The 24,000-nt window shown below is 45.8% G+C and overlaps 1 protein-coding gene across 1 annotated transcript in view; it reads right to left on the bottom strand.

Annotated features, from left to right (window-relative positions):
* The window catches only part of Prkch (protein kinase C eta), a 198,928-nt gene that overhangs the window by 72,039 nt on the left and 102,889 nt on the right, over positions 1-24,000 (bottom strand). Inside the window, exons 3-9 of the mRNA XM_021201500.1 lie at positions 19,096-19,246; positions 17,784-17,818; positions 14,510-14,598; positions 12,770-12,899; positions 10,561-10,688; positions 8,271-8,414; positions 7,936-8,109 (exon numbers count right to left, since the gene is read on the bottom strand). Coding sequence (XP_021057159.1) covers positions 7,936-8,109; positions 8,271-8,414; positions 10,561-10,688; positions 12,770-12,899; positions 14,510-14,598; positions 17,784-17,818; positions 19,096-19,246 — 851 coding nt within the window. The remainder of the gene's footprint in view (positions 1-7,935; positions 8,110-8,270; positions 8,415-10,560; positions 10,689-12,769; positions 12,900-14,509; positions 14,599-17,783; positions 17,819-19,095; positions 19,247-24,000) is intronic.

Raw genomic sequence — 24,000 nt, 5'->3', positions numbered from 1 at the left:
ACTGGGGACTTCAAAGGAAATGACACCCAGTGCCACATCTATCCAGATGTGAAAGTACAGGGACTGCTTAACCTCCAGGTTGTCAGTGGTGGTGACCGCTGTAAAAGAAGCCAATTATAGTAAAACAACCTTGAGGACAATGGTTTTAACTCTAGACACACCTAGTATCCTATGGACCAACCCAGACACAGGGACAGAGGAACAGTTTGGCCCAGTAGCTCAAGAGAACAGAAACCCAAATCCTGTGCCTGGAGATGGTCCTCTGAACACCATCCCCAGGGATTGTCCGTTGAGGAAGTAAGCCCACACAACTCGGTCCAGACATCCGAATCTCATCTGTGGACCTATGTCCATAGCTACCAGCCTGAGAGAAAGATGGAGCATGCTGACAGGCTGGAAGCAAGCAGAGATGGGGAACACCAATGCCACGTTCTAGTTTGTTTTCTATTTTCATCTGAGCCAAAGGCAAACTAGAACAAATGACCCATAAACAGACCACATGGCACGAGAAGTGGTCGTTGCTCAAGGAAAGGAGGAAACCTAGTTCCAGAGAGATCAGAGGAAAATATCCTTGGTGTTTCAGAAAGGGCCAGAAAACACATATGGGGCAAAAGAACAATTCTTTCTAACAACCCCTCTATTTTCGGATGTATATACTGCATAGAGGGCGGATTTCTTGCTACAGTGTAACAGACATGGCACAGAAGGGCAAAACCCAGGCAAGAAACTACATACTTTCAGGTAGCCCCTTGCTGTGTGATCCAAGACACATTGTTTAACCTCTCTGGAGTTCAGCTGTCCAAACTGTTACAAGGATGCAAATTATCTTCACCTTGTGGGATTGTTTGGAGTACTGCCAGACCTTTTGCCCAACAGGTATTTATCAAATAGCAGTGTGCATTCTCTGGAGCAGCTAGAATGAGTAAAGAGTGCACTTTGGTGAACTTCCAGCTTCTGCACCTGCCCACCCTGCAGAACGGACACATTTAGACTCCAAGAAGTATCAGCTAGACACACCAATGCTAGCAGAGGCCTCTGCAGACAGACTATCATCTCCTTGGTCATCTTCTCTCCTAGCCTGCAGCCTTCTGGTCTTTTCTCCTAGACCAGGATGGCAGAGTATCAGAGCACAGGGAGCAGATGGCATGATGGGAGCTGAGTATGCCTCCTTCCCAATCCAGCTGATGGTAGCACCTCAGGATGCACTTGGGTCTGGCCATGATGCCTGAAGCTTAGTATGTCGTGGACTGTGGGCTGTGGCTAATCTGCTCCTGCCCTGTGTACACAACCCCCTCCCTACGAGGGACTCCTTCTAGAGGCTCTTTGCCCACTAGGGAGAAAGGAGGGTTTTTTTGTTTTTGTTTTTGGACTGGAGATGCCTAACTAGGCAAAATAGGAAATAAGGAACTTCTTAAAGACACTGAGTGCTAGGAAAGCGAGAGCTCGAACTTTAACTCAAGGTTCCCTTGTTATTACCTGCCCCAAAGTGGGGTGGAATAATAATCCCTTTCTCACCTCTACATATTCTGCTTTCCTAATAACTAATATGACAACAATGGAGAGAAAACTACAGAGGAAGCAATGCTTTCTTGACCTTGTGTTACCAAGTGACTTCCTTGACATTCTTAGTGTCTGCTGAGAGCATCCTGTGCCTGTGTGCACAGATTCTGAACAATCTCACCTTCCACAGTCGGGGCTGGGCTTTGCTGCTGCTCCTCTGACGCCCTGAGAAGCAGCAGCTCCCTATTGCCTGTCTCGAGCTCCATCTTCAGGACTGACCCAGGAAATCTAGCAGCCCAGGCTCTGAGGAAACCTATGGCAAGGGGCCAGTCCTGTCCTTCCTGTCCCTGGGAGCTTCTGTGGTCTACAGTCATTAGAGAAGCAGAGGTAAACAGAGCTGAGTCCCTAAGGAGTGAGGAGGGACCTCAGTGCAGCCCTCTTCCAGGTTTCAGACACAGGATGTCCTGTGTTTTTGAAGCAGAAGGCCTGCTCAGATAAACTGGGTCTCAGAACAAAGACTGGGGCTTCTGACCAATATTGACTCTGCCGCTCCCCCTTCCTGGGAGGCTGCTTTATGTCTTTGTTCCTTTCTCCCTCCTCCAGCCTCTCCCTCTGGCTGGCCTCTTATCCCACCTATCTGCCTCTCTGAAGCTCAGGTCTCTCTGCCTGGCCTCAGCTGAAAGCTCTTCCTACTCAAGTGGGAAAGCCTGTGGAAGAAAGGCGGTGGGCCTCCACTCCAGGCCATAAATGCCAAAAGGCTGACAGCCCCTAATGAAGATGAAAGGACCAGGAAACAAAGTCAGCTTCAAAGCACCGAGGAGTGCAGCGAGTACGAGATTTGTGACACAGGTCCCTTGTAACCAAGTGTCCCTTGGCTAAATAATGCCTTATTCTCACTACCTCTGTTGTTTAAAACAACAAAACACACATTTGAAAACTGTGTACCAGCCCAGTAACTCCGCCACTCAGCTACTGTCCTGATGAGATTTTTATCATCATTTCCAGCTGGTGCATTTGTGGGGAATGGAGAGCCAATTTGCTGTCTTGGCCAGAACATGGATATGGATACAGACTATCCATCTTGGTAAGTACTGTATCCTTCCCTGGAACCTTCTAGTTCTACAGTTTCTTAAAAGTGCTGGGCTTGAGGGAGTGTTTTATTATTTCCATGTTTCTGTGAACTACAGACAAAGCAAAGATAATAACTGAGTCTATCTTACAGAGTGACAACATGCCATTAATCATACATGCCAGGTGCTCATGACAATGTCTGATATCCAATACTTTTGAGTTTTTTTTTTTTTAATGAGTCAATGGGTCTGGACCTCCTGGACTCTACCTCTCATGGCCTGTCTGGGACTCCAGGTCTGCGCCATCACGCCTGGAAGAAAGCCCTCTTCAATTAGTACATTGTTTAAGTGTTTTCCCTTTGCCAAAAGCTCAGGTTGTTTCAACTTAACTCAGATGATAATAAAATAAATAACTCCAAAATTTAAAACAAAGAAAAATATCTAAATAGATATTTCTCAAAACAATAAGTATAAATGGCCAATAGATACATTTAAGAGAAATGATGGCCACTAACCATCAGAGAAATGCAAACTGAAGCCACCCCAAGGTACTGGCTTTTCCCTGCTGGAGCTGCTATTAAAAGGATGAAAGGAATTGATCTCTGGTAACACGGGGAGGAAAGAAGGCCCATCCATCCGTGCGCACAGACACTGGGCCTGTGAGTCCGTCAACCACTGCCCAAATCCACATGGAGACGCCTCAAAAGTTAAAATGGAATATGCGTATGATCCAACCAACAGTTCCACAAGCTCATTTTATGTCCAAGAAGTCTGAAGTCAGAAACAAGAAGACTGAAAAGAGAACTGCATGCCCCGTTCACTGCAACATTATCATGGTATGGCTGAATGGACAGAGACATGGATGGATGGGCCCAGAAAATGTGGGGTGGATACACAATGAGCCATCGTTCAACCTTAAGATGGGAGGAAACCCTGCCATGTGTGGCAACACAGATGGATCTGGAGAAGATTAAGTGAAATAAACCAGGCATAGAAAATCAAATCTAAAGAACTCCCAGGAGCAGAGAGAACAAGGATGGGTGCCAGGGCTGAGGGTAGGAGATAGGGAACTGTCAATCAAAAACTATTAGCAATGGACTAATAATATATATTAACCATCTTTAAAGAGTAAGAATTTAAAAACATTTATTTATTCATTTATGTGTGTGTGTGTGTGTGTGTGTGTGTGTGTGTGTGTGAGTGTTTGTGTCTTTGTATGTGGATGCATGTATGCCACAGCAGATACATGGTAATCAGAGGACAACTCTAGGGACTCCGTTCTTTTCTTCCACTCTGTAGGTCCCAGGGATCAAATTTATCAGGCCACCAGGCTCTGAGGCAAGTGCCTTTACCCACCACCCCTCACCAACCCAAATCAAGCATCTTTACATACAACATCTATCTTATTATTGTATTGTGTCTGTTGGCTACTCAATGAAAATAAAACCGGCAGACCTAACAGCTTTTACAGGTAAAGATAAAGATGATTATTCACAAAGTGTTGGAATTCCTGACGCTATCAGAAGGTTTGAGATTTCTCAATTATTTCTAACAGTAACATTTAAGTAAAGATTTGGGCCAAAGAGGGATTCTTAAACTTATGCAGAAAGCTTGATAAAGTATCTTATCTAGTATTTGAAAATTGCTTAAGGAGCTCCTGAACTCCCACTTTATGGCTTGTGGCAGAGGGGAGCTCTGGGACACTTGCCCTTGCTTGGTGTGGGGAAGTGGGTTCATCACAGAGCAGCCTTAGTTTTTAAAAAGAATTGTTATTCCTTGAAAATCCCATAGATGTGTGCTGCAATGCGTTTTAACCATATCTGTTCCCCATTCCCTCTTACCAGACCCCTCAATATATTTTTCTTCTAGCTTCAAATCCCCCTCCCCAATAATCCGTTAACTCCAGCAGTGTGCCCATATGAACATGGCTATGGTATCATCCACTGGGGCTCAGGCAGCTAGGCTGTGGACCTACTGTGAGTAATCTCTTTATCCTCCCACTGGATCCTTACAGGTCTCACTTCTGTCCTGTGACCAGGACTTGGAGAAAACCAGAAAAGGTTTTTTTACAACAGACTCGGCAATTAGACCTAGGGTCACCGAAGAGAACTTGAGTGGACAGTCTCACGGGCATGTTCTTCCATCTCTCCTGGCAGGTGTTTCAGTAGCTGATGTGAGACTGCATATGACCCATGGGTCAGAGTCAGCCTGGCCTATACCTGAACCAACACTACCAAGCCAAGAGGACCTTAGTGAGCTCCTCCCATCTCTGGGCTTCAGCAATAGAGATTCCACAGGGCCAGACATGAGGGAGTTCACATTACTGAACAAGGACTCTCCCAATGAAATGTCATTTGCCAGGCCATTTGGGGAAAACTCCAGTGCTCTAACTGGATGAGCTATTCAGAGGAGAGAAGGCCACAGTTAGCACCCAGCTCCTCACTTGAGGGCCCATGGCTTACAGAGTCAAGTAGCTAGAGTCATCCAAGTTTACCATTTCTCGTAGTGACTAGCATCCTCAGTCCTTTATTGCTGGCTTTACAGTGGGTAGGGGCCAGACATGGAGGGTATTTCCAGATGGAAGTATAGCACTTGAGTCCCATAATCCCTAGAGTGAAATGAAGACCCTGTCTCCACCTGGCCATGTGAAGAACTCATTGGCTTCTTGGTCCCCATCACTCCTTTTATCCTCTAACCTGAAGGTCGGAGCATTCCCTTCCCCTCTGTCTTTGTTTGGGAGACAGCACTGTAACCCACAACCTTTAAAAATGCTCCAGACTGTCACTGTTCTGGTGGTGAGAAATCAAGGCCACTTTGCAGTCACGACTGCCACCCTGTGGCCAAACATCAGACCTTCAATAGGAGAGGGAAAAAAAAAAAAAAACAACGAAACAACCAGGGATGCTAATGAAGACTTCAGCTGCTAAGTCCTAGGAATCTCTGTGCCCACTGAAACTTTATTACTGCATAGGGTCACTGCACAGATTAAATAAGACAGTACACACAAAGCTGTCAGAAGAGTGCCTAGAAGCAGACTATAAAATGCCAGCCGCCATGCTAACTACCACTGAGGTAAGCACATTGGACTCAGTCCAAAGCTTAAATGCTCGAGTTTCCTGAGCAATACTACCTCCAGTAATATGTCACGTAGAAATGCTCTATAAACATGCAAAGATGAAAGTACACGGGGACTTGTGGCAAGATGGGTTGAAATAAAAAATCAGATAGGTAATTAGTTACACACACACATATAGACAAGGGACAGACAGACAGACAGGTAGATAGATAGATAGATAGATAGATAGATAGATAGATAGATAGATAGATAGAGTCTAAATATACAGCCTTGGGTGCCTGATTGGCCTTGAAGCCACAGAGGTTTGTCTACCTGCCCCTGAATCCCAAGACCTGGGGTTAATAGCATAACCCACTGTGCTCAGCACAATATGTTCTTAATACAGAATACTTTACAGCTATTAAAAATGAAGCAGCTAGATGTATGTCAATATGAGAAAACCTCCAAGATTTACTGTTACTGTGTTTTTAAAAATGAGTGCAGTCATAGTCGAAGTACAGTCTTGTTTGCGTTTTTATTTTTCTAATTATTTTTATGTGTATGGGTATTCTGCTTCCATTTATGTCTGTGCACTACATGCATGCCTGGTACCTGGCAGAGGCCACAAGAGGGCATCAGCATCCCTGGAAGTGGAGTTATAGACTATGTTAGGCACCATGTGGCTACTGGGAATCGAACCTGAGTCCTCTGGGACAGCAACCAGTGCTCTCAACTGCTGAGCAGTCTCTGCAGAACTGTCCAAATTTTGTGTTTTGCAAATGGTGGTGTGCATCACCCTTTTATGCATCAAAAACTCCTTGAAAGGCTTCCTGTGACAGTGAGAACAGACACGTGGAGGATGCACATGCCATCAACTAAAGAAGATGGCTTTCTGTGATTAAACCTGGCCCATCATTCCTCGACATCAGTTTCTTCCCGGGTTTTCTGCTGCATTCCACAGCCAGGTGTTTGATGTTACAGTCCTGTGCAGTCACAGTCAAGCCAGCCTCAGCTTTAGAGTCTCACTGAGCTTCGTTCACAGTGGATGGATGCTCTGCCTCAGCCCAGCTCTGTGGAGCTGTTTACCCACTGTGGGAAGCATTCTCTTTGCCAGAAACGCTGAAGTCTCACCTTCGCCTCAGCTTAGCTGTTAATTTCCATCACCAGCAAGGTGGGATGCCCCTGTGTGTTCTCCCAGCACCTCAGGTTCCCCGATGGCAGCACAACCAGGTTCAGTCTCCCCAACAGTAGGAAAACCTGACCCATCTGACAGGAAATCTGACTGGAAGATCTGTTGGAACCCGGATGCTTTCTTAGAGGTCACCTTCCCTTTGCTGATTAGAGAAGCCCAAGTATGGACCCGATTCTAGAAAGGTGGCAGCGTGACCTGGCCCTGATAATGGATCAGAGTTAGCGCAAGATAGCTTTGATTCATTGGCTCCATCTCGGTGAGCTATCTCCTCTCCCAGCTCCTGCTACTAAAAAAAAAAGATGACCTAATAGACCACGGAAGTAGAGTGGCCCATGCTATCCCATGCCTCTGTTTTGGATGCTGTGCTGTGAAAGTGTGATGTGTAAAGGTTCACCAAATACTGTGAGCCACCAAGTAGAAGACACGTCTAGTGGCCCTGGGCCACGGATCCAGTCCCAGTGATCACCATCAGACTTTACACTTGTCCTGTAGAACCAAGAGCGCCATGATTTTTGTTTAAACTCTCATTAGCTCGGCATTCTATGGACTGCAACAAAAAGCATCCTAGGTTGCTACTCTTAACCCATCCAACCCAAGACTAGTGAAGACACCAGGCAGAGAGTCTTCACGGGCAGGAGCAAGGTCGTGGGATGAATCAAACCAAGGTGCTTTTTCTGGGTCCTTCTAGATCAACTTCTAGACCCTTTCATTCATGTTCAAGCCTGTCCAGAACTTAGGGCAAGAACCATAGCCAAATTCACCAAGATAACTCGTGACAATGACTCTCCCCTCAGACTTCTGTAACCTCTCTACTGCAGGAAACATATATATGAAGACCTTTTCAATATCAGGGACCACAACCCTTGAGGTGAGCCTTCCATGGGACAGCATGAAGGAAGGGGTTCATATATTAGCTCCTATCACGCATGCCCAGGTTGTCAGACACAGCAATGCCTTGAAGGCCAATTCCAGGCAACTCCCTGACATCTTCAACACCTCACTATTGTCTCATCTCTGTGAGACAGGAGGCTGTGAGGCAGGGATCACCATCGTAGTCACTAGGGTGGAGGGGGAGCACCTTGTCATACTCATACTGGGGAGCATCCAGCCGTACTCACTGGAGTCTGAAAGCAGCAGAAGAGCTGGGTGAGGAAGGGGTGGTTGCGGGCCAAGGACAGGATCCTCTTCTCAGTCATGGTGCACTCCACATCATCATCCTGCAGGATCACGTCCTTCTTCAGCACCTTCACGGCATATAGTTCTCCTGTCTCCTTTATCCTGGCAAGCATCACCTAACACAAAGCAGGAGGGAGCATAAGGGAGACCCGAGGCTGGAGCGTGTGGGGACACGTGAGAAGGTCTGGTGTCCACCCACACACATACATGTACACCAGCAGCACACATACACAGCATGCTTGTCACTTCCATCCGGCCGGCCAAAGCCCAGACTCACCTTCCCGAAGCTCCCCTTCCCCAACACCCGGATGAACTCAAAGTTGTCGATGCCAAATCTGCTGGAAGAGCTAACACCGATCCCATTTCCTTCTCTGGAGCCCTCCTTCCCCTGTCGTCTTAGTGTCGACCTGGAAATGAGTTTCTGCAAGGAGGAGGAATGGAGAAATGATGCTGTGAGCTCAAGGTGGGTATGGATGGGGAGACCACCCTATGCGAGCAGCCTCAGTCTCCACCCAGTATGTGGAAAGGCCAGTCCTGGGCAGATGTCCAGCTTCTTTGACTGAAAACTACCTCGCCATGCACGTCTGGTCTGTATGCACTACCGTGAGGAGAATATGCCCAGGCTTGTGCATAAATGAAGATGCCAAAGCCTTAGGCTCGTTACTGTGGTTTGTGCTGCAATGGCTTCTCCTCAGAGAAGTCAGTTCTTGGGGAGTCACCTAGTGACCACTTCACACAAAGGGTGGTTTTCATGTTTGCTCAGTGTCTCGGCAGCAGGACCAGAATATGTTTTTTTAATATAAAAATTTAAATTATATAAATAAAATTCAATGTGAAATAGGAAAAACAATAATTATAAATAAATGTTAAGTACCTAAAATTCGAGCAGCCTTCTTAGTATATATATTTAAAACAATGTACAAAGATAGACATTTTCATACTAAATTTTAAAATATGACTAAATCATTATCTTATTGTACACAGTATTATTTTTGAATGGTCACAATGACTTTTTACATCTTTAATTTTTTTTGAGAATGTGAGGCTACTTCTAAAAATATTTGTTTTTATTATTTTTAAGTATGTGTGTGTGCTTGTGTGTGTGTATGTGTGTGTGTGTGTGTGTGTGTGTGTGTGCATCTTTATATGGGCATCTGCAGATGTGTACAGTGTCATGGAGGCCAGAAGTGGGTTTTAGATCCCCTGGAGTTGAAGGTAGGTGGCTGTGAACTGCCTGACATAGATGCTAAAAACTGGACTCTCGAGAGCAGAATGCCCTCCTAACTGTTGAGCCATCTTTCCAGCCCCCGGGAGGCTGTTATTGTTTAACTGTGCTTGCCTTTGAGGTGCTGTGATTGGACCCCATGCTCCATTCACGCCAAACAAGCCCTCTCCCACCAAGCTGCTCCCCAACTCTAAGAAGATGAATTCTGAAGTTCTTGATGTATCTGGTTAAAAAGGTTGTGTATAGGCCCTAGAGGAACTTAAAAGCAATGCTGAAAACAAGACAACTACACCACAGCCTGAACCTCCAAGGATCTTATATGTTTACCCTACAAAACAGGCATAACAATACAATAAAATGTTATATTTAAAAATACAGCGGTTTTTATAGTTCTCCCTCCAAATCTACTGTAGACTTTTCAAAGACAGAAACGTGGTCCCAGCTTAAATTTTACTTCCTTAACCTGCACTCTTGGTTAGGGCTAAAAACTCAAAAGCCAGGGTCCCCTACTCTTTTTTTAAACCCATTTTCCTCTTTGGTTACTTATAATTCTCTCTTTGTAATGATAGGCTGTCAGCAGGTAGATCTGTTCCCCCCCACCGTTAAATACCATAACACTAAAGATACTTGGTTTTAAAGAGAAGGAGGCACTGCCCATTCTGGGACTGTCACATAGCCTGTCTCCAGATCTCACAGCCATCCAGACAAGGCTACTTCCTAGCCTCCAACCAAGGATGTGAGCCAGAAAGACAACATTAAGATCTAGGAAGCAGCCAAGGCTCTGATGGACAGCATCAGCTGGACATCACTTGGGGAGATTGCAGGACAAAACACAGCCAGGGCAAGCAAACCACTCCACCCACTCCCAAGTGTCCCGAGGAAGGAGCTGTCTGCTGCAGAAAGCAGGGGAAGAACTCACCACCCTGGACACATGCTGTAGTCCAGGGAAGTGGAGAACCCCAGGCACTGGCACCTTCAATCCCATTGGAGATAAGGAAGCAGAGGCCAGTGGCTACTGGCCAGCTGTCCCAATTGGCCACCAGCCAGGGGCATACCCTAGGCATCTGGATTCTGAGATTCTTGCCAGACCAGATTGATGGGAAGCTGATTTTAAGGGGAGGTGGGGGTGAGTCCTTTCTCTTGCTTCATGATATACATGCATGCTCACTGTTTTGTGCCCTAACTGCATAGACTCTAGTTTGGGAGACAAAACGCCCTTTTTAAGCACAGTAGACTTGTTCACCGTATTTGCTGAGATTACGTTCCCCTGGACTCTCATTTAAGCTCACCTCACCCAAATAACTTACAACCTACAATACATAACAAGAGGGAAAGGGCTCACCGAGGTTGGAGAAATATTTCCGGGTTGGAGACCCATCCCTGCCAGGGTCTTGGCAAGCTCCACGGCATTCACCCCACAGTTTGGGGCCACGTTCGCCTGACACCGAATATGTACATTCATTTTACATACTGGAGGGAAGAAAACAGAATCCAGATTCACAAACCTGCTTGCAGAGAAGAGCCTAAGGACTGTGACAGAAGAATGATACTGGCGGCTGGCGGTATGATATCACAAGATTAAAACTCGCACTTAGAACAAGTCCTGGCATTTTATCTGCTTCTGATTAGTGCAGAGGCAGAAATGCTAGAGCATTAAAGAATAGCCGGCTTCGAATAATAGTTTTTGACTCTCTTCACCGTGGCTTGAGAGGATAGACTCATCTAAATCACATGTAACAGTTGCCTTGGCAGCAAGATACAATACAGAGATAAAGATGCTCGTCACATGCGAGGTTAGATAACAAAGGATCATGCTAACTGACTGCGCTCCCTCTTGCCATAAATAAAGGCAGCAGTCTCCAGGCTGCAGCTTGGTCACTGTTCAAACAAGGTGGAAATGGGGTTTCTGAAGGGTTTGTGCAGCTTCTTTCCGGGTACTGCTGTGGTTGGGTGGTACTCCTAGCCCACAGAGCACATCCGGTGGGGCTGTGGTTCTAACTGTTTTACAGGGAAGAAAAAAAAATAGCAAACTTTAAAGTGTTTGAAGGTCAGGGGAAATGGCATTTAGAGACAGGAGCAAAGCAAGCTACGTTTCTTGTATCTGTGAAGCTCCCAGGACAATGACGGTTCCCAGGTTTAATCGGCAGACATAAATTACTATCATGTTTCTTGAAGTGGGTCCCGCCAACGGAAGGGGGAAGCCTTGTGCGACAAATGTCTCTTCGATGGATGGATCCACTCTGTCTTTGGAGGCACAGAACAATCTAGACTTTATGGGGATTGCATTTGTTGTTTGGGAAGCTTTCTTTATGAAAAAGAATGCCATGTGAAGCAGAGAGAGGCCCTGATGCTTAAGCTCCATTAGCTTCATGGGAAATCGACTGGCACAGAGAGATACAAATGACAAAGGCCTTTTAGAAAAAACCCTGGGACAATAAAAACAAAAGTTAGAGGGGGCCAAGTCACTGCAGGTCTGCTGCTCTAGGGCACCTGGGCACAGAGGACTGCGGGTGATCCTCATGTGTGGATCTGTATCCTAGGCAGAAATACAGGAAACCGGAAGCGGCTCACTCCGGTGAGAGCCTGAGACCGGTAGCAAGCAATACCTCAGGTAGAGCCGCTGCTTCAAGTGAATGGAAAAAAACAATGCCACAGGGGCAGAGAGATGCTGTTTATGCTGGTTTTCTTCTTACTCGGGACCCCAGGCTGCTCTGGACCTCACTATGTAGATCAATCCTTGGTGCCGGGATTAGAGGCATGAGTCACTACTACACCTTGCTAGAATTCGGTCCCTTCTGCTGACAGACAGTTCGACTGTCCCAGACAGCCAATGAAAGTTGTCATCCTAGTGTGTGTCTCATAAGGCTTCAGGTGCACCCCAGATAATCACCTATTCATGGAAAATGACTCCGGGCCAATAGCTCCACAACCCCTAACAAAACAGGTGCTGGCCTTCACCCCACTCAGAGCCTTTGAAAAGGCAAGAGCTCCGAACAGCACCGTGTGCAGTTGGTGAGGTGCCAGACACCATCAAAGGTTCAGCTCTCGCTCTTTGCCCTACCAGCTTCTTCAGTCACACCACAGGACTCTTGCCGGCAACCCACGCAGCTCCTGCTAATGTGACAGCTCAACTGCTCCCTACTTCTGATGAGAGCCAGTTCTTAGAACCCTAACCTTCTCTTCTGGTCATTCGGCTATACTTCCTCCCGCCTGTTCTCTCTCTCTCTCTCTCTCTCTCTCTCTCTCTCTCTCAACCCATTTTCAAAGCCCTCTTTCAAATGTCTCTTAAAACCATACCCTCAGCAACAAGTAGCTAACAACTAGCACGGTAGATCTTTAGATTTAACATCTAATTTAATCTATATTATTATCGGGATCTGACACACTTCTCTTTACATGTACTCCAGCCCAACCAATGATGCTTAAATAACACAACTCAGGTATTAATATGTAAACCATCAGCCCCAGGTCAGATTATAAGCCCACCAGAGCTTCAAAGGCTTATAGTACCATGCTGTCACGGAGAGAAGGAGGAAGCCAGTGCTCCTTACTTTTACACTGAAGTCCTTGTCGCATTATCCCCCAGAGCAGGGAGCCACAGTGGTCACAGAACGTGGGCACCTTGTAGTTGTGAACGTTGAACTTGTGTGGGATGTTGATGCCAAACCGCTGCTCTGCAATCTGGGGGAAGCAGAGGATAGGTCAACTCTCTCAGCAATGTCTTTTGTGATGACCGGAGTGGCAGTGTGGCAAATGACAAGGATTATGGTGACACTCGTGCTGGGTATATTATTGTACCATGCAGAACTGTCTTGCTATTTGGATCTTAGCATATTTTGTTGATGAATAAGACAGGACTAAGATACAGGATATAGGTATATGATGGACCATTCACCATTTGGAGAAAGAAGAAGTTATCATTTCCTTCATCTTTTATGTTTGGATCAAAATGCTCTCTGCGTCATGCCACAGTGACCCTGCAGTGGCCACCTCACTCAGCCCCTCCAGCCCCTGGCATTTACATATAGACGATATGAGTGCCAATGTAATGGTCTCTTATGTGTCATCTCTCATGTACCCCCTTGCCATATGCTCTCTGGCCAGCCTTATAAATCGAAGCAAAAACTACAGGTGCAGCAAGAGAGAGGGCAAGACAATGACTGCTCCTCTCTGGACTTTCCTGGTCTCTTTCCTTTATGAGCTCGAGTTCTATCTCTCTGTGTGTTTTACTATCATGCATGCTCACTGTCATGAGTCCCCAAGTTGGGCTTTCCCAAGCATCTGCCAGTCCACTAAGTTTCAACAACACTCCCCTTGCTTTCTCCCTCTTGAATTTAGAACATCTGCCCATCCCAGGGATATGCAACGAAGGCTTACACATATTTCCCTGGAGTCCCTACGAGGCTGAAGGAGGCCCAGTGTCTCTTTGCTTAGCAAGCATTATATACAGTTGACATACTTGTCAATTCGATTTAACGGCTGCTAATTCACACGAGTGAGGCCCAGATGTTTCAGACTGATGCACAGAGGCTGTGGCTCAGGCCTGGGCTGGCAAGGATCACTAGTAGAGGCAGGCCTCAGCATTGGAGAAGCCCAGTGCTGTATAACAAGCCCAGGCCTCTTTCCCCCAGCTCGAGTCCTCTCTCTGGAACAGTGCAAGGACTTCTACAGCTTTGATCAGCTGAACCCTGACTGGGTCCTTGCAAGGTGTTATGCTCTGAATGCTAAATAAGCCTCACAAGCCTGCGTTCAGAATTCAGGGGTCCCCAGCCAGTGGTGCCACTGAACCCGGCTGCAGAGTCACTGAGAGGCGGGATCTAGCTTTTTAAAAGTCCATTCTTAGTGGCAGAACTTTGCAGGTAATGCCCCACCCTAAGTCTCAGGATCAGCTTCTTCTCCACCCTGCTGGGAACGGTTCTGCTCTGTACAGCTCTCCCCATTCTGACAGTCTGAAGCATCTAAAACCACAAGACAAAGTAACCCTTTTCTCCTGTTAGGACAGGTTACTATGGCTAGTTATGGGTTACTATGGGTAGTTATGGGTTACTATCCATATACTATGTTAGTATGGGTAGTTATGGGAAGGCATTCTGTGGAAGGGAGGCAAAGTCACCACTAGGCAAAGTGAGGTCAGACTACCAATGAATAGAAATGCAAATTCCAGCAGCATCCTTGTGGGTCCTAAGGACTATGAGAGGGCTGTGGGGAGAGGTGAGTAGGGAGGAGTAGGGAGAGAGCACACACACACACAGAGGAAATTGTGTTTAGTCAGCAAACCAGCACCCGCTTACCTTGGCATCCACTTTGTTAATATTGTTTTGGCAAGTGCAGGCTGTAACAATTAGATGATGGCAGCGTTTATGGACGACGCAGGTGCACACTGGGAAATTAAATCCAGCAATTATACATTTATCAGAGCCTCCCGGGACAGCCAGTTGCAGCAGTCAATGAAAGCTGCCCATGCCAGGAACTTGGCTTGGATGTCTGGCCACATCCTGGCAGCCAGTGCCCTCATCCTCCCACCTGACACCACCCTAACAAGACCTTTGTTTACGTTCAAGCCGTCTGCCATCTTGTCCTAAGCTGTCCTCTCCTTCCTGACTGTGTCCCATCCTTCAGAGGAATCTTTTCACAGTATGACCCTAGTCATATCTGTCCATGCCTGAACACTTCCAGTGGTATCTCATGTCCATCAACAGTGCTCAGACCCAGCACGGTTCCAGCCGTATGGCCTGCCTCTGCCTCTCTAACATAGCCTACTCGCCTGGTAATTGCATCTAACGCTTATGACAAGATAAAACCCAAAGAATATCTCACCCAAGAAAATATCCGGTATCTGCCCCTTTCTAGACCCCAAACTGCCTCTCCTCCTCTGATTTCCTACAGCCCCTCAGACTGCCTCCTACTTCAAATCCTCCACATGTGGCTGGGGCCTGCCTGGAATTCCCTGCATGATGCTGGGGGCTGAATGGGCAGTTGAATAAACACCTGCAGAACAGTTCAACCAGCTGCCTGAATATTTAGAACTCTGACACAATGCTTTTCCATTTTCAGCCATATTAAGGGCACAGTGTCTATGGAATGAACAAGAAGCTGGACATGGTGGCACATGAATTTAATCTCAGCACTCGGGAGGTGGAGGCAGGTGGAGATCTGTGAGTTCAAGGTGTGTGTGTGTGTGTGTGTGTGTGTGTGTGTGTGTGTGTGTGTATGTGTGTGTGTGTGTATTTCCCCTGCCACCTAGTGGGATCTGGGGTTCAACCTCAGGTTCTCAGGTTGCCCAGGAACGACTTCCTGCCTGCTGAGCCACTGGCTGGCCAGACAGCACGAGTCTTGTGCTTTCTGTATGTTTCTGGTTTGTTACAGTAGTTTAAGGTCCAGCAGGTGTTCTCTGCTGGAAAATGGTCCACGTGAGCTTAGGAAGAATGTGTTAATCTGTTGCTGCAGGCTGGGGCTTCCCATGAACATCAGTTTGAACACACTGTGACAGCTCTGTTTGGATCAACCAAAGCCTTATTGCTCCTCTGTCTGGCCTGGCTGAGGCCAGCAATGATCAACAGAGCAGCTATGACAGTAGGCCTGTCTACTGCCCTTGTGGTCCAAGGGCCTTGTTCTCACATGCTTCCCTGCCCACTGTTAGGTATGTACATGTCAACCACATTCATGTCCATCTGAAGAACTGGCCCAGTCACTACTACACACACAGTGGCCTTCTTAGCGATGGTCATTTCCTCTGCCTCAAGCCTGCTTTGTAGGAAACACCACCCTGTGCTTCTGATGAGGGTGGGCCTGGATACTTCTCTCCTACCAAACATTTGGTTTTATGTCCTTAGGTGAATATAAACAAAACCTTCTCATGCCTCCTAACTAGTGGTCTTTCCTGTTCTTTAAAGAGCAGGTGCCCCACCGGAAGTCAGCCATCAGATGTCTCAGCAAAATGCTGAGAGGAAAAACAACACAACAGTCTCACCCTTAAGTCATACATTTTAATCTGTCAATCTCTGTCAATTATACCCTTGTGTATCTAGAGCGTCTCAATCTATATAAGGATGTATATGATGGATATATCACTAGAGAGCATACTCCTATATTAAACAGGTCCAGGCTGAAAACTGTTATCAACCTACCTTGTGAGCTATCGTCTCACTTGGGACTGAATTCGCATTTATAGGTCCCTTACAATTACTATGCTTGCTCTCTCTAACTTTGAGAATTCAGTGGAAATTTTCATACATAAAAGTAAAACTTAGATTCAAGCATATGTCTCAGTCAGTTCTCCTAAGTGAAAACAAAAAAAAAACAAACAAAAAAACCCGCATTGCATTGCTTCCTCCAAAACAGAAGGAGGATTTTCCTTTATTTATATGTGGACCGGCTCTGTAGAATGCGTGGTACTGTTACCAGTCACCCGCAGAGTGAAAGTCGAGACGCCCACTACTACAGATACAGACTGACCACACTCAGGGCAACAGGAAGGGAGCCCCACGAAAGGCCATGGGGACCCAGCCCACACCCCTACATGGAAGGAGGCTGCTTTCACACTTTGACTTTACTTAGTTAAGTCTTCAAGAATGATACTAAATTGATTTTACCTTACAATTATGAAAATGAACTGTATTTAGTTGTGGATATTTTTTTCTCACATTCATTCATTGAGTTAGGGATCAAGACCATGGCCTAGTACATGCTAATATCTCATTTTAAAAATGTATTTAATTTTTAAAAAAACACACTGAGGACTAATGCCTCTTTATTTTTTTTAAATATTATTTATCCAATATATATGAGTACACTGTAGCTGTCTTCAGACACCCCAGAAGAGGGCATCAGATCCCATTACAGACGATTGTGAGCCACCATGTGGTTGCTGGGATTTGAACTCAGGACCTTTGGAAGAGCAGTCAGTGCTCCTAACAGCTGAGCCATTTATTTTATGTTTATGGTGTGCATTTTTGTGCCATAAGCATGTAGTGCCCCTGGAGGCCAGAAGAGGGCATCATATCCTCTAAACTTGCACAGTGTAAGCTGCCATGTGGGTGCTCACGACTGAACCCCCACATCCTATGCAAGAACAACAAGTGTTCTTAACCAGGGAACCAACTCTCCAGTCCCTCCGGTTTTTGTTTTGTTTTGTTTTGTTTCTGAAAGCAGAAAGCTAAAAAGATAAAACTAATTTGGAGAAGAGCATCCATTCCCTATGCAGGTGACATGAACATAGCATGGGACATCTCATCTTGTCAACAGTGCCATGTGAAAACCAAGACTTTTATTCTCAAGACTCAAGGGTAGGCTCACCCTTGTGTACCTTGGACTCCTTAGCGCTCTCAGGTTACTGAAGAGTGAACTTTAAGCTGCAAAGCTCTTCTAGGTGTTCTGACTTTAGAAATGAACAGATTCCCTGTACACTGTCAAAAACATTCAGGGTCTGGTAAGAACTAGAGTCTGCCATATGGGCGCTATGTGTCTTATGGAGAGTTATCATTGTATTGATAAGAGGCAGCCTGGCCTCTTTTCTGTTGGTATTATCACATCAATTAGACACGGTTGTAAACATGGTTTTCTTACCTTGGCATTGATAACCCTGTTTCCCAAATACTCCCCTGTTCAAGACAAAAGGGAGAAAAATTACTGTCAGTCAAATGGTTCAGTAATAACATCTATAATTATAGTTCTCGAGAAGAAATGTGTTCCCTGGTCCCTTATGAAAAACATCTCTTCGGGGAAGAGGCACGGACAGTGTGCTGTTCCGAGCCCTTGTTTATTACCAGGAGGCACAAAGAACACCAGCTGATGGATTAGACCGTTCCTGGTGATATAAACAGGAGCTGATGAGGGTTCCTGGTCCTCCTACCTTCAACTGTCTCCTAAATCCTTAGTGAAAAGCAACTCAGCTCCTCCATTCACACACACACACACACACACACACACACATACACACACACACACACACACTGCAGCTACCTGGCTCCAGCCCTCTCCCTTGTCTTATCTCTACATCTCCCGCTGAAATCCACAGGGGGGCAGACATGATGCCACCATCTCCTTTCTGCTCATAGCTTGATTTATGACTCGCCCTGATGTGTTCTATGGTAGTGTGTGTGCACGTGTGTGCGTGTGTGTGTGTGTGTGTGTGTGTGTGTGTGTGTGTGTTGGGGTCGGGAGTTGTAATTCTGTTTACAAATGCCATAAGTATGCTTAACCTTGACTCTCTTTGAAAGTAATTATTGCTTACATTTATTTTCTGCTATAGACTTGCCACTGCTTGTTCAGGCTTACATCTTGTAAGACATTGCCCCAAGTCTTTAGAATTTCTCAACCTTTAATTACATTAGTTCCTAACTGCTGGAGGTGAGATTGTGGTAGAGGACCACTAGATGCCATGGCCTTCCTCTGGATGCCATGTATCTGGACACCACTGAGAACTAGGTTTTCTCACCACCATTATTCCCCATAACCGATCACACGATCCATGCCTTCCTCAAAGCATTAATAACTTCCTCAAAATTAATTTTCCTTTCGTCTCAGCCAGGGTTTCTAATTTATCAATTGATTGGCTCCTCTCTCTGTGTGTTTCATGCTCTTTCATCTATTAGCATTTCTCTTCAATAAAGTAACTAGTATATGAAAAAATATCTAATATTTGGGTCCATAAATTACTTAGTTTTGTTATTATTTTAGTAGGGGGTTTAAACCTGTTAAAAGAGGATCAATGTATCAAATAGGAGGCAAAAGTCAGATCTGAAGAATAGTTCTATGTATCCATTATGTTTTCTCCTGAAACCACATATAAGCCAAAGAAGCCTCTAACAGCAAGACCAGGGATGGAGGTGGGGGTGGGGTGGAGTGGGGTGGGGTGGGGGTAAGCAGGCTGTCTCACCAGATGAACTCTCGGCAATGAGAGCAGTAGGTGGGCTGCCTCAGGTACGTGGCCATGAACTTATGTCCGTTGACTTGATGGACGCGCCTTCGCATAGCCCTTTGGCGCTTTCTGGTAAAATGCTTGAAGATGCGGTCTCTCTGGAGAGTGGCTGTGTGTTACAAGAAAGGAAAACATGGGCTGAGGATATGACTCAAAACATACTCACCACACAATCATCAGGACCAGATTCAAATCCCCTTAAATAGCTTGGATGGCAACACAGGTCTGTAATCTGAACTCTGGAGGAACTTTTGTAGAGACGGGAGGAACTTTGGGGTTCCTTGGCAAACCGATTTAGTCTTCACTCTGCCAGCCTTACAACCCAGATGACTGGGTTGCTCAAACACAGTCGGCACAGACCCTCCGATGTTAATCTGGATTAGGTAAAAGTGGGTGGGTTCAATTTTTTTCTAATCTGATGTATAAGAACAGTAGCTCCTAACTGAATTCCTTGCAAACTGTACAGCATCTAAGGATAGAGGATGTTTTCCATATCATTATACTAGGCTTTCCCCAACACATTCTGAAATAAATCACTGGTATAAGAACCTATATGAGAATAAATTAATAATTTTATAATTTAGACTAGAGGGCTGACAGACAGTCACTGAGCTGTATGGAGTGCAGAACCATGCTTCAATATATCTGTCTATTCCTGATGAGCTGCTCAACATAGCATGAACAGATTACCCATCATCCCAAACAGTTATCATTTCTTCATGACGGGAACATGCAAAACCCTTTCTTACAGCTATGTGATTAATATAATACAAGATAATTAACTACATCACCTCTGTGTAGCAAAACACCAGAGTTTGCTATCTGGCTGTAACTGTTCTCAATATCTAAAATGATTTTAGTTAAGGTGTTTATTAGTGTGATAAACACCATGACCAAAAGCAACTTGGGAAGAAAATGGTTTACTTCAGCTAATAACTCTCAGGGCACACTCTATCCCTGAGGGAAGCCAGGGCAGGAACTCAAACAGTAGAAGAACCTGGAGGCAGGAGCTGAAGCAGAGGCCATGGACGGATGCTGCTTTCTGGCTTGCTCCTCATGGCTTGCTCAGTCTGCTTTCTTATACCATCTAAAACCACCTGTCTAGGGATGGCCCCACCCACAATGGGCTGGGCCCTCCCACATCGATCATTAATTTTAAAAAACGCTCTAGAAACTTGACTTATGGAGGCATTTTTTTTTCAATTATGATTCCCTTTTCCTTGATATGTCTAGGTTTGTGTCAAAGTGACAAAACCCAATCGAGTCAATCACAAATAAATGTTATTGAGGAATTGTAGAAACATAAGAAAGCATAGAAAAATATTATATTATACTCCTATGATGCCTCAAAAGATGAACAGATTCACAATTAGATATATAAAGTTCTGCTTGGCAAAACACACAAAACAAAGAGTTAATAGATACAAACTGAAGAGAAAAGGGGTTTGCAATAGAAGGGAGAGGGTAACTACATAAGACATATAGAAATCACCCTGTCATAGTGGCACAGGCCTGAAATCTAGCTAATTGGGAGCTTGAGCCAGGAAGGTCACAAGTTCAAGACCAGCCTAGGGTATTCGGTGAATTCAATCCTAATCTGGGCTGTTTAGTGAGATCCTGTCTCCAGGGAAAAAGTTTAAAAGAGGACTAGAGATACAACTTGATGGGAAAGCACCTGGCTAGAACACCCTAGACCCTAGGGAATGAAGGGAAGGAGGGAGGGGAAGAGGGAGGGAGAAACTCGAAAGGCCCAATAAGGAAAACAAGTGAACAATCTCATAAAAATAAGGCTGAGATTATAAAAGAACATTTTAAAACTACGCAGATAGCCAGTAAACATGTCAAGGTATCGAATCCTATGTAAGATAGTCACTTAAGAACAAAACTAAATCATGCTCTACCTCTTAAATTCATAAATATGAAGAGACTTGTGTGCGCGCGCTGACAGTGCTTGGTGGGAGGCTAAACTGGGATCCTGAATATCCAGGACTTGTGGTATGTTCCTGGTACAAAGCCTCAGCACTCCCATGTACCCAGCAGGAGGCACTGCCTTCCTAGCTCTGTCCAGGAGGGGCCACGAAGAACACATTCAAAACACTCAGCATGCGGCGTCAGTCCATAGCACTAAAGACGGAAGCTCCTTCAGAGATATTGGGGGGGGAGGGGGGGGAGGACTAATATCTTTCAAAGTGTAAATGTATATTTTCTTACATTCAGCAGTCCACTTGAAGGACTTTTGGTTTTATATGAAAATATGCCAGTAAGCAAGAACATACAGTCTGTTCCAGGAGAAGCTGGGTCAGCGAGGTGCTATGGTACACCTAGGGCCCCAGTGCGCAGGAGGCTGAAGCAAGAGGACTGCCCGAGCCCAGAGTACTGAGGACCTCAGTTTTGAAAGTTCTTACATTTACAATAATCTAGACACACTAGGAAGCAAAGGGGACGACCATCGGTGAGTGTGGGTCGCAGAAGGGGTCAGTACGTCCACGTTTCTTATATTCACACATGGAAATGGCAGAAGGAAACCCCGCTTCATACGCTAACATGCACTAATAAAAGATAGAGGGGAAGTAAAGTCTACATTAGGAAGCCCGAAGAGGAAAATGCAAGAAGAGTCAAAGTGAACTTGGATAAAAGGCCACTGAATTCAGAGACCCAGACACAGGTTAAATTACAGCTGCTTTCGGTGAGGAGTTTGCGGTCTCTGTCCTGCTACCTAATTTACTTCTCTCTCATGTCTTCTGACTCAAGAAGATAAAATAGAGCGCTGTCCTGCGCCCGGTGAGGGTAATGCGTTATAGAATCAATATTTCTGCCAGGTTCTACATCTCCATCTACAATGTTGGGCAATGGCTACACGAGGACAGAAGTCACCTCGCTGCCCTTCCCTTCCCCATTACGCTACCAAAAGTCTCTCAGGAACCCCTAGTGAACAGACTCCAAGGTTCCCTGGGTGGCAGATGATAACTGTGAGGCTTAGGCACCGCCACTTGTGTGATCATCAGCCTGAGACACCGGCTCAGTCGTGGCCAAAGCAGGATGTGCATTGAATTGCTAAACACTTACCATACCTATACACAAATTAAATTCTCTGTAGGAGTCTAATTACCGAGAACCTAGTCATTTACTCCTTTAATACTACAAAGATGGGCTAAAAGGTCAGCTCGCTTGCATTTTTAATATTTCATGAATTAAATCCTTTTGGTTTGCTCAGCGGCAGTCTGCAGAGAGGTGGCATGAACTCTGAACTTTTCAGATTCCTTCTAACCAGGAAATCTAAGCCAAACCTGTTGCTGTCCTCTATGCTGCTCCAGTCTTCCATCCTTCCCAGAATTCCTCTGTTTTCCAACTAGTCTTACCTTTATCCTACCTGCTTCAGAAGTCAGCAGCCTCCGCTAAATCCTCAGGCAGGTAAAATGTTCTCCAGCTGCACCGCAGCAGCCTGAGAGCGAATCCCACTCTCGTCTAAGCGTCAGCCCTGTGAGCCAGGTTTCTCTGCAGGTCCTGAATACACAGGGGCTCTGCCTGCATGCCACTCACTCTATCCTGCATCCTCTTCTACGTGCACCTATCTGTTTCAAAAGCAAATGTGCATGTGTGCACTCGTGTGCATACACACACACACACACACACACACACACACACACACACACACACGCATACCCCACATACACACCTGGGAATCCGCAAGACATTTGGATGCCAAAACAGTGTCTGTGTTACCCCCCATGACATTCTCTTGACTGATGTTATGAACAGGAAGGGGAGAGGGAGCTATCCCACTGCAGACCTGCACCCTACTTCACAAACTGAGGACAGAGCAAGCTTCCTCATCGCTTGGACTGGTTTTCTGTTTACTTGGGTCAGAATTTAAAGGGCTATTAAAGACTACCCTAATCATGACTGCAGCTCACGCCACCTGGGCTTTGAGAAATCTTTCAAATCATATTTCAGTCAGACACGTTGGGCAACCCCAACATGCTTTGCAGCTAAAACTTGCATCACAGGATCTGCTTGGCTCCCAAGTGCTCAAGGCCTCTTAAATAAATAGGAAGCTGGCTCTGAGCCCCGGCAAGGAAGTGCACATTCCAGTCTCCAGGGGTCAGCAGCCTTGCAGCCCTGATATGTCCCTCCAGGAGTTGACCTGGAGCAGCCATTACTTGGACAGGGTACAGGACAAGTCTGTCAATGTCATGAAAAGGAACCTTGACAAGATTTCTGTGTCGCAAACCTGACTGCTAACCCACATACAGCTTTGAGAACTGCCTGGTGCTCACGCCTAGGAACTACAATGTAATCCCCATGGTTAGGGCTCATTTGCAAAAAGCTGTTGTGCACTAAAATTTACATCACGTGAGGCTTCACCGAGGCAACGTGGAGCTCTGATATCTCTTTAAGTCAGCTTTAACTTTACCTCACAAAAGGCAGCGTCGACGCCCTTAGAAGTTGTCCGTCTCACTAAGCTGATGTGAGGTTTTATTTGAAAAATGCTTTTGGCGCATTCTGCCAAGGGGCAAGAGCCATGCTCACAGTTCCTAACTTTCTTTCTCTGTGTGCTCTTCATTCGAAGGGTTTCCTGATATCTCTGGGAAGTAATACATTTTCTGGAAACTCAGAAACTAACAGGAAGGTTAAGTGGGGTCAAGCAGTCAGTGACATCAGAGAAGAAGCCAGATTCTGGTTACTGCTGTCAAACTACTGAGACACCAACCCATGAACCCATGTCTCTCTCTCTCTCCTCTCTCCTCTCTCCTCTTTCTCCTCTCTCTCTCTCTCCCTCTCTCTCTCTCTCTCTCTCTCTCTCTCTCTCTCTCTCTCTCTTCTCTCTCCTCTCTCCATCGTCATCTCCATCTCCTCTCTACC

The sequence above is a fragment of the Mus pahari genome, chromosome 7 (assembly GCF_900095145.1).
Source record: "Mus pahari chromosome 7, PAHARI_EIJ_v1.1, whole genome shotgun sequence".
Taxonomy (NCBI): domain Eukaryota; kingdom Metazoa; phylum Chordata; class Mammalia; order Rodentia; family Muridae; genus Mus; species Mus pahari.
This window is presented reverse-complemented; position numbering and strand designations above follow the sequence as displayed.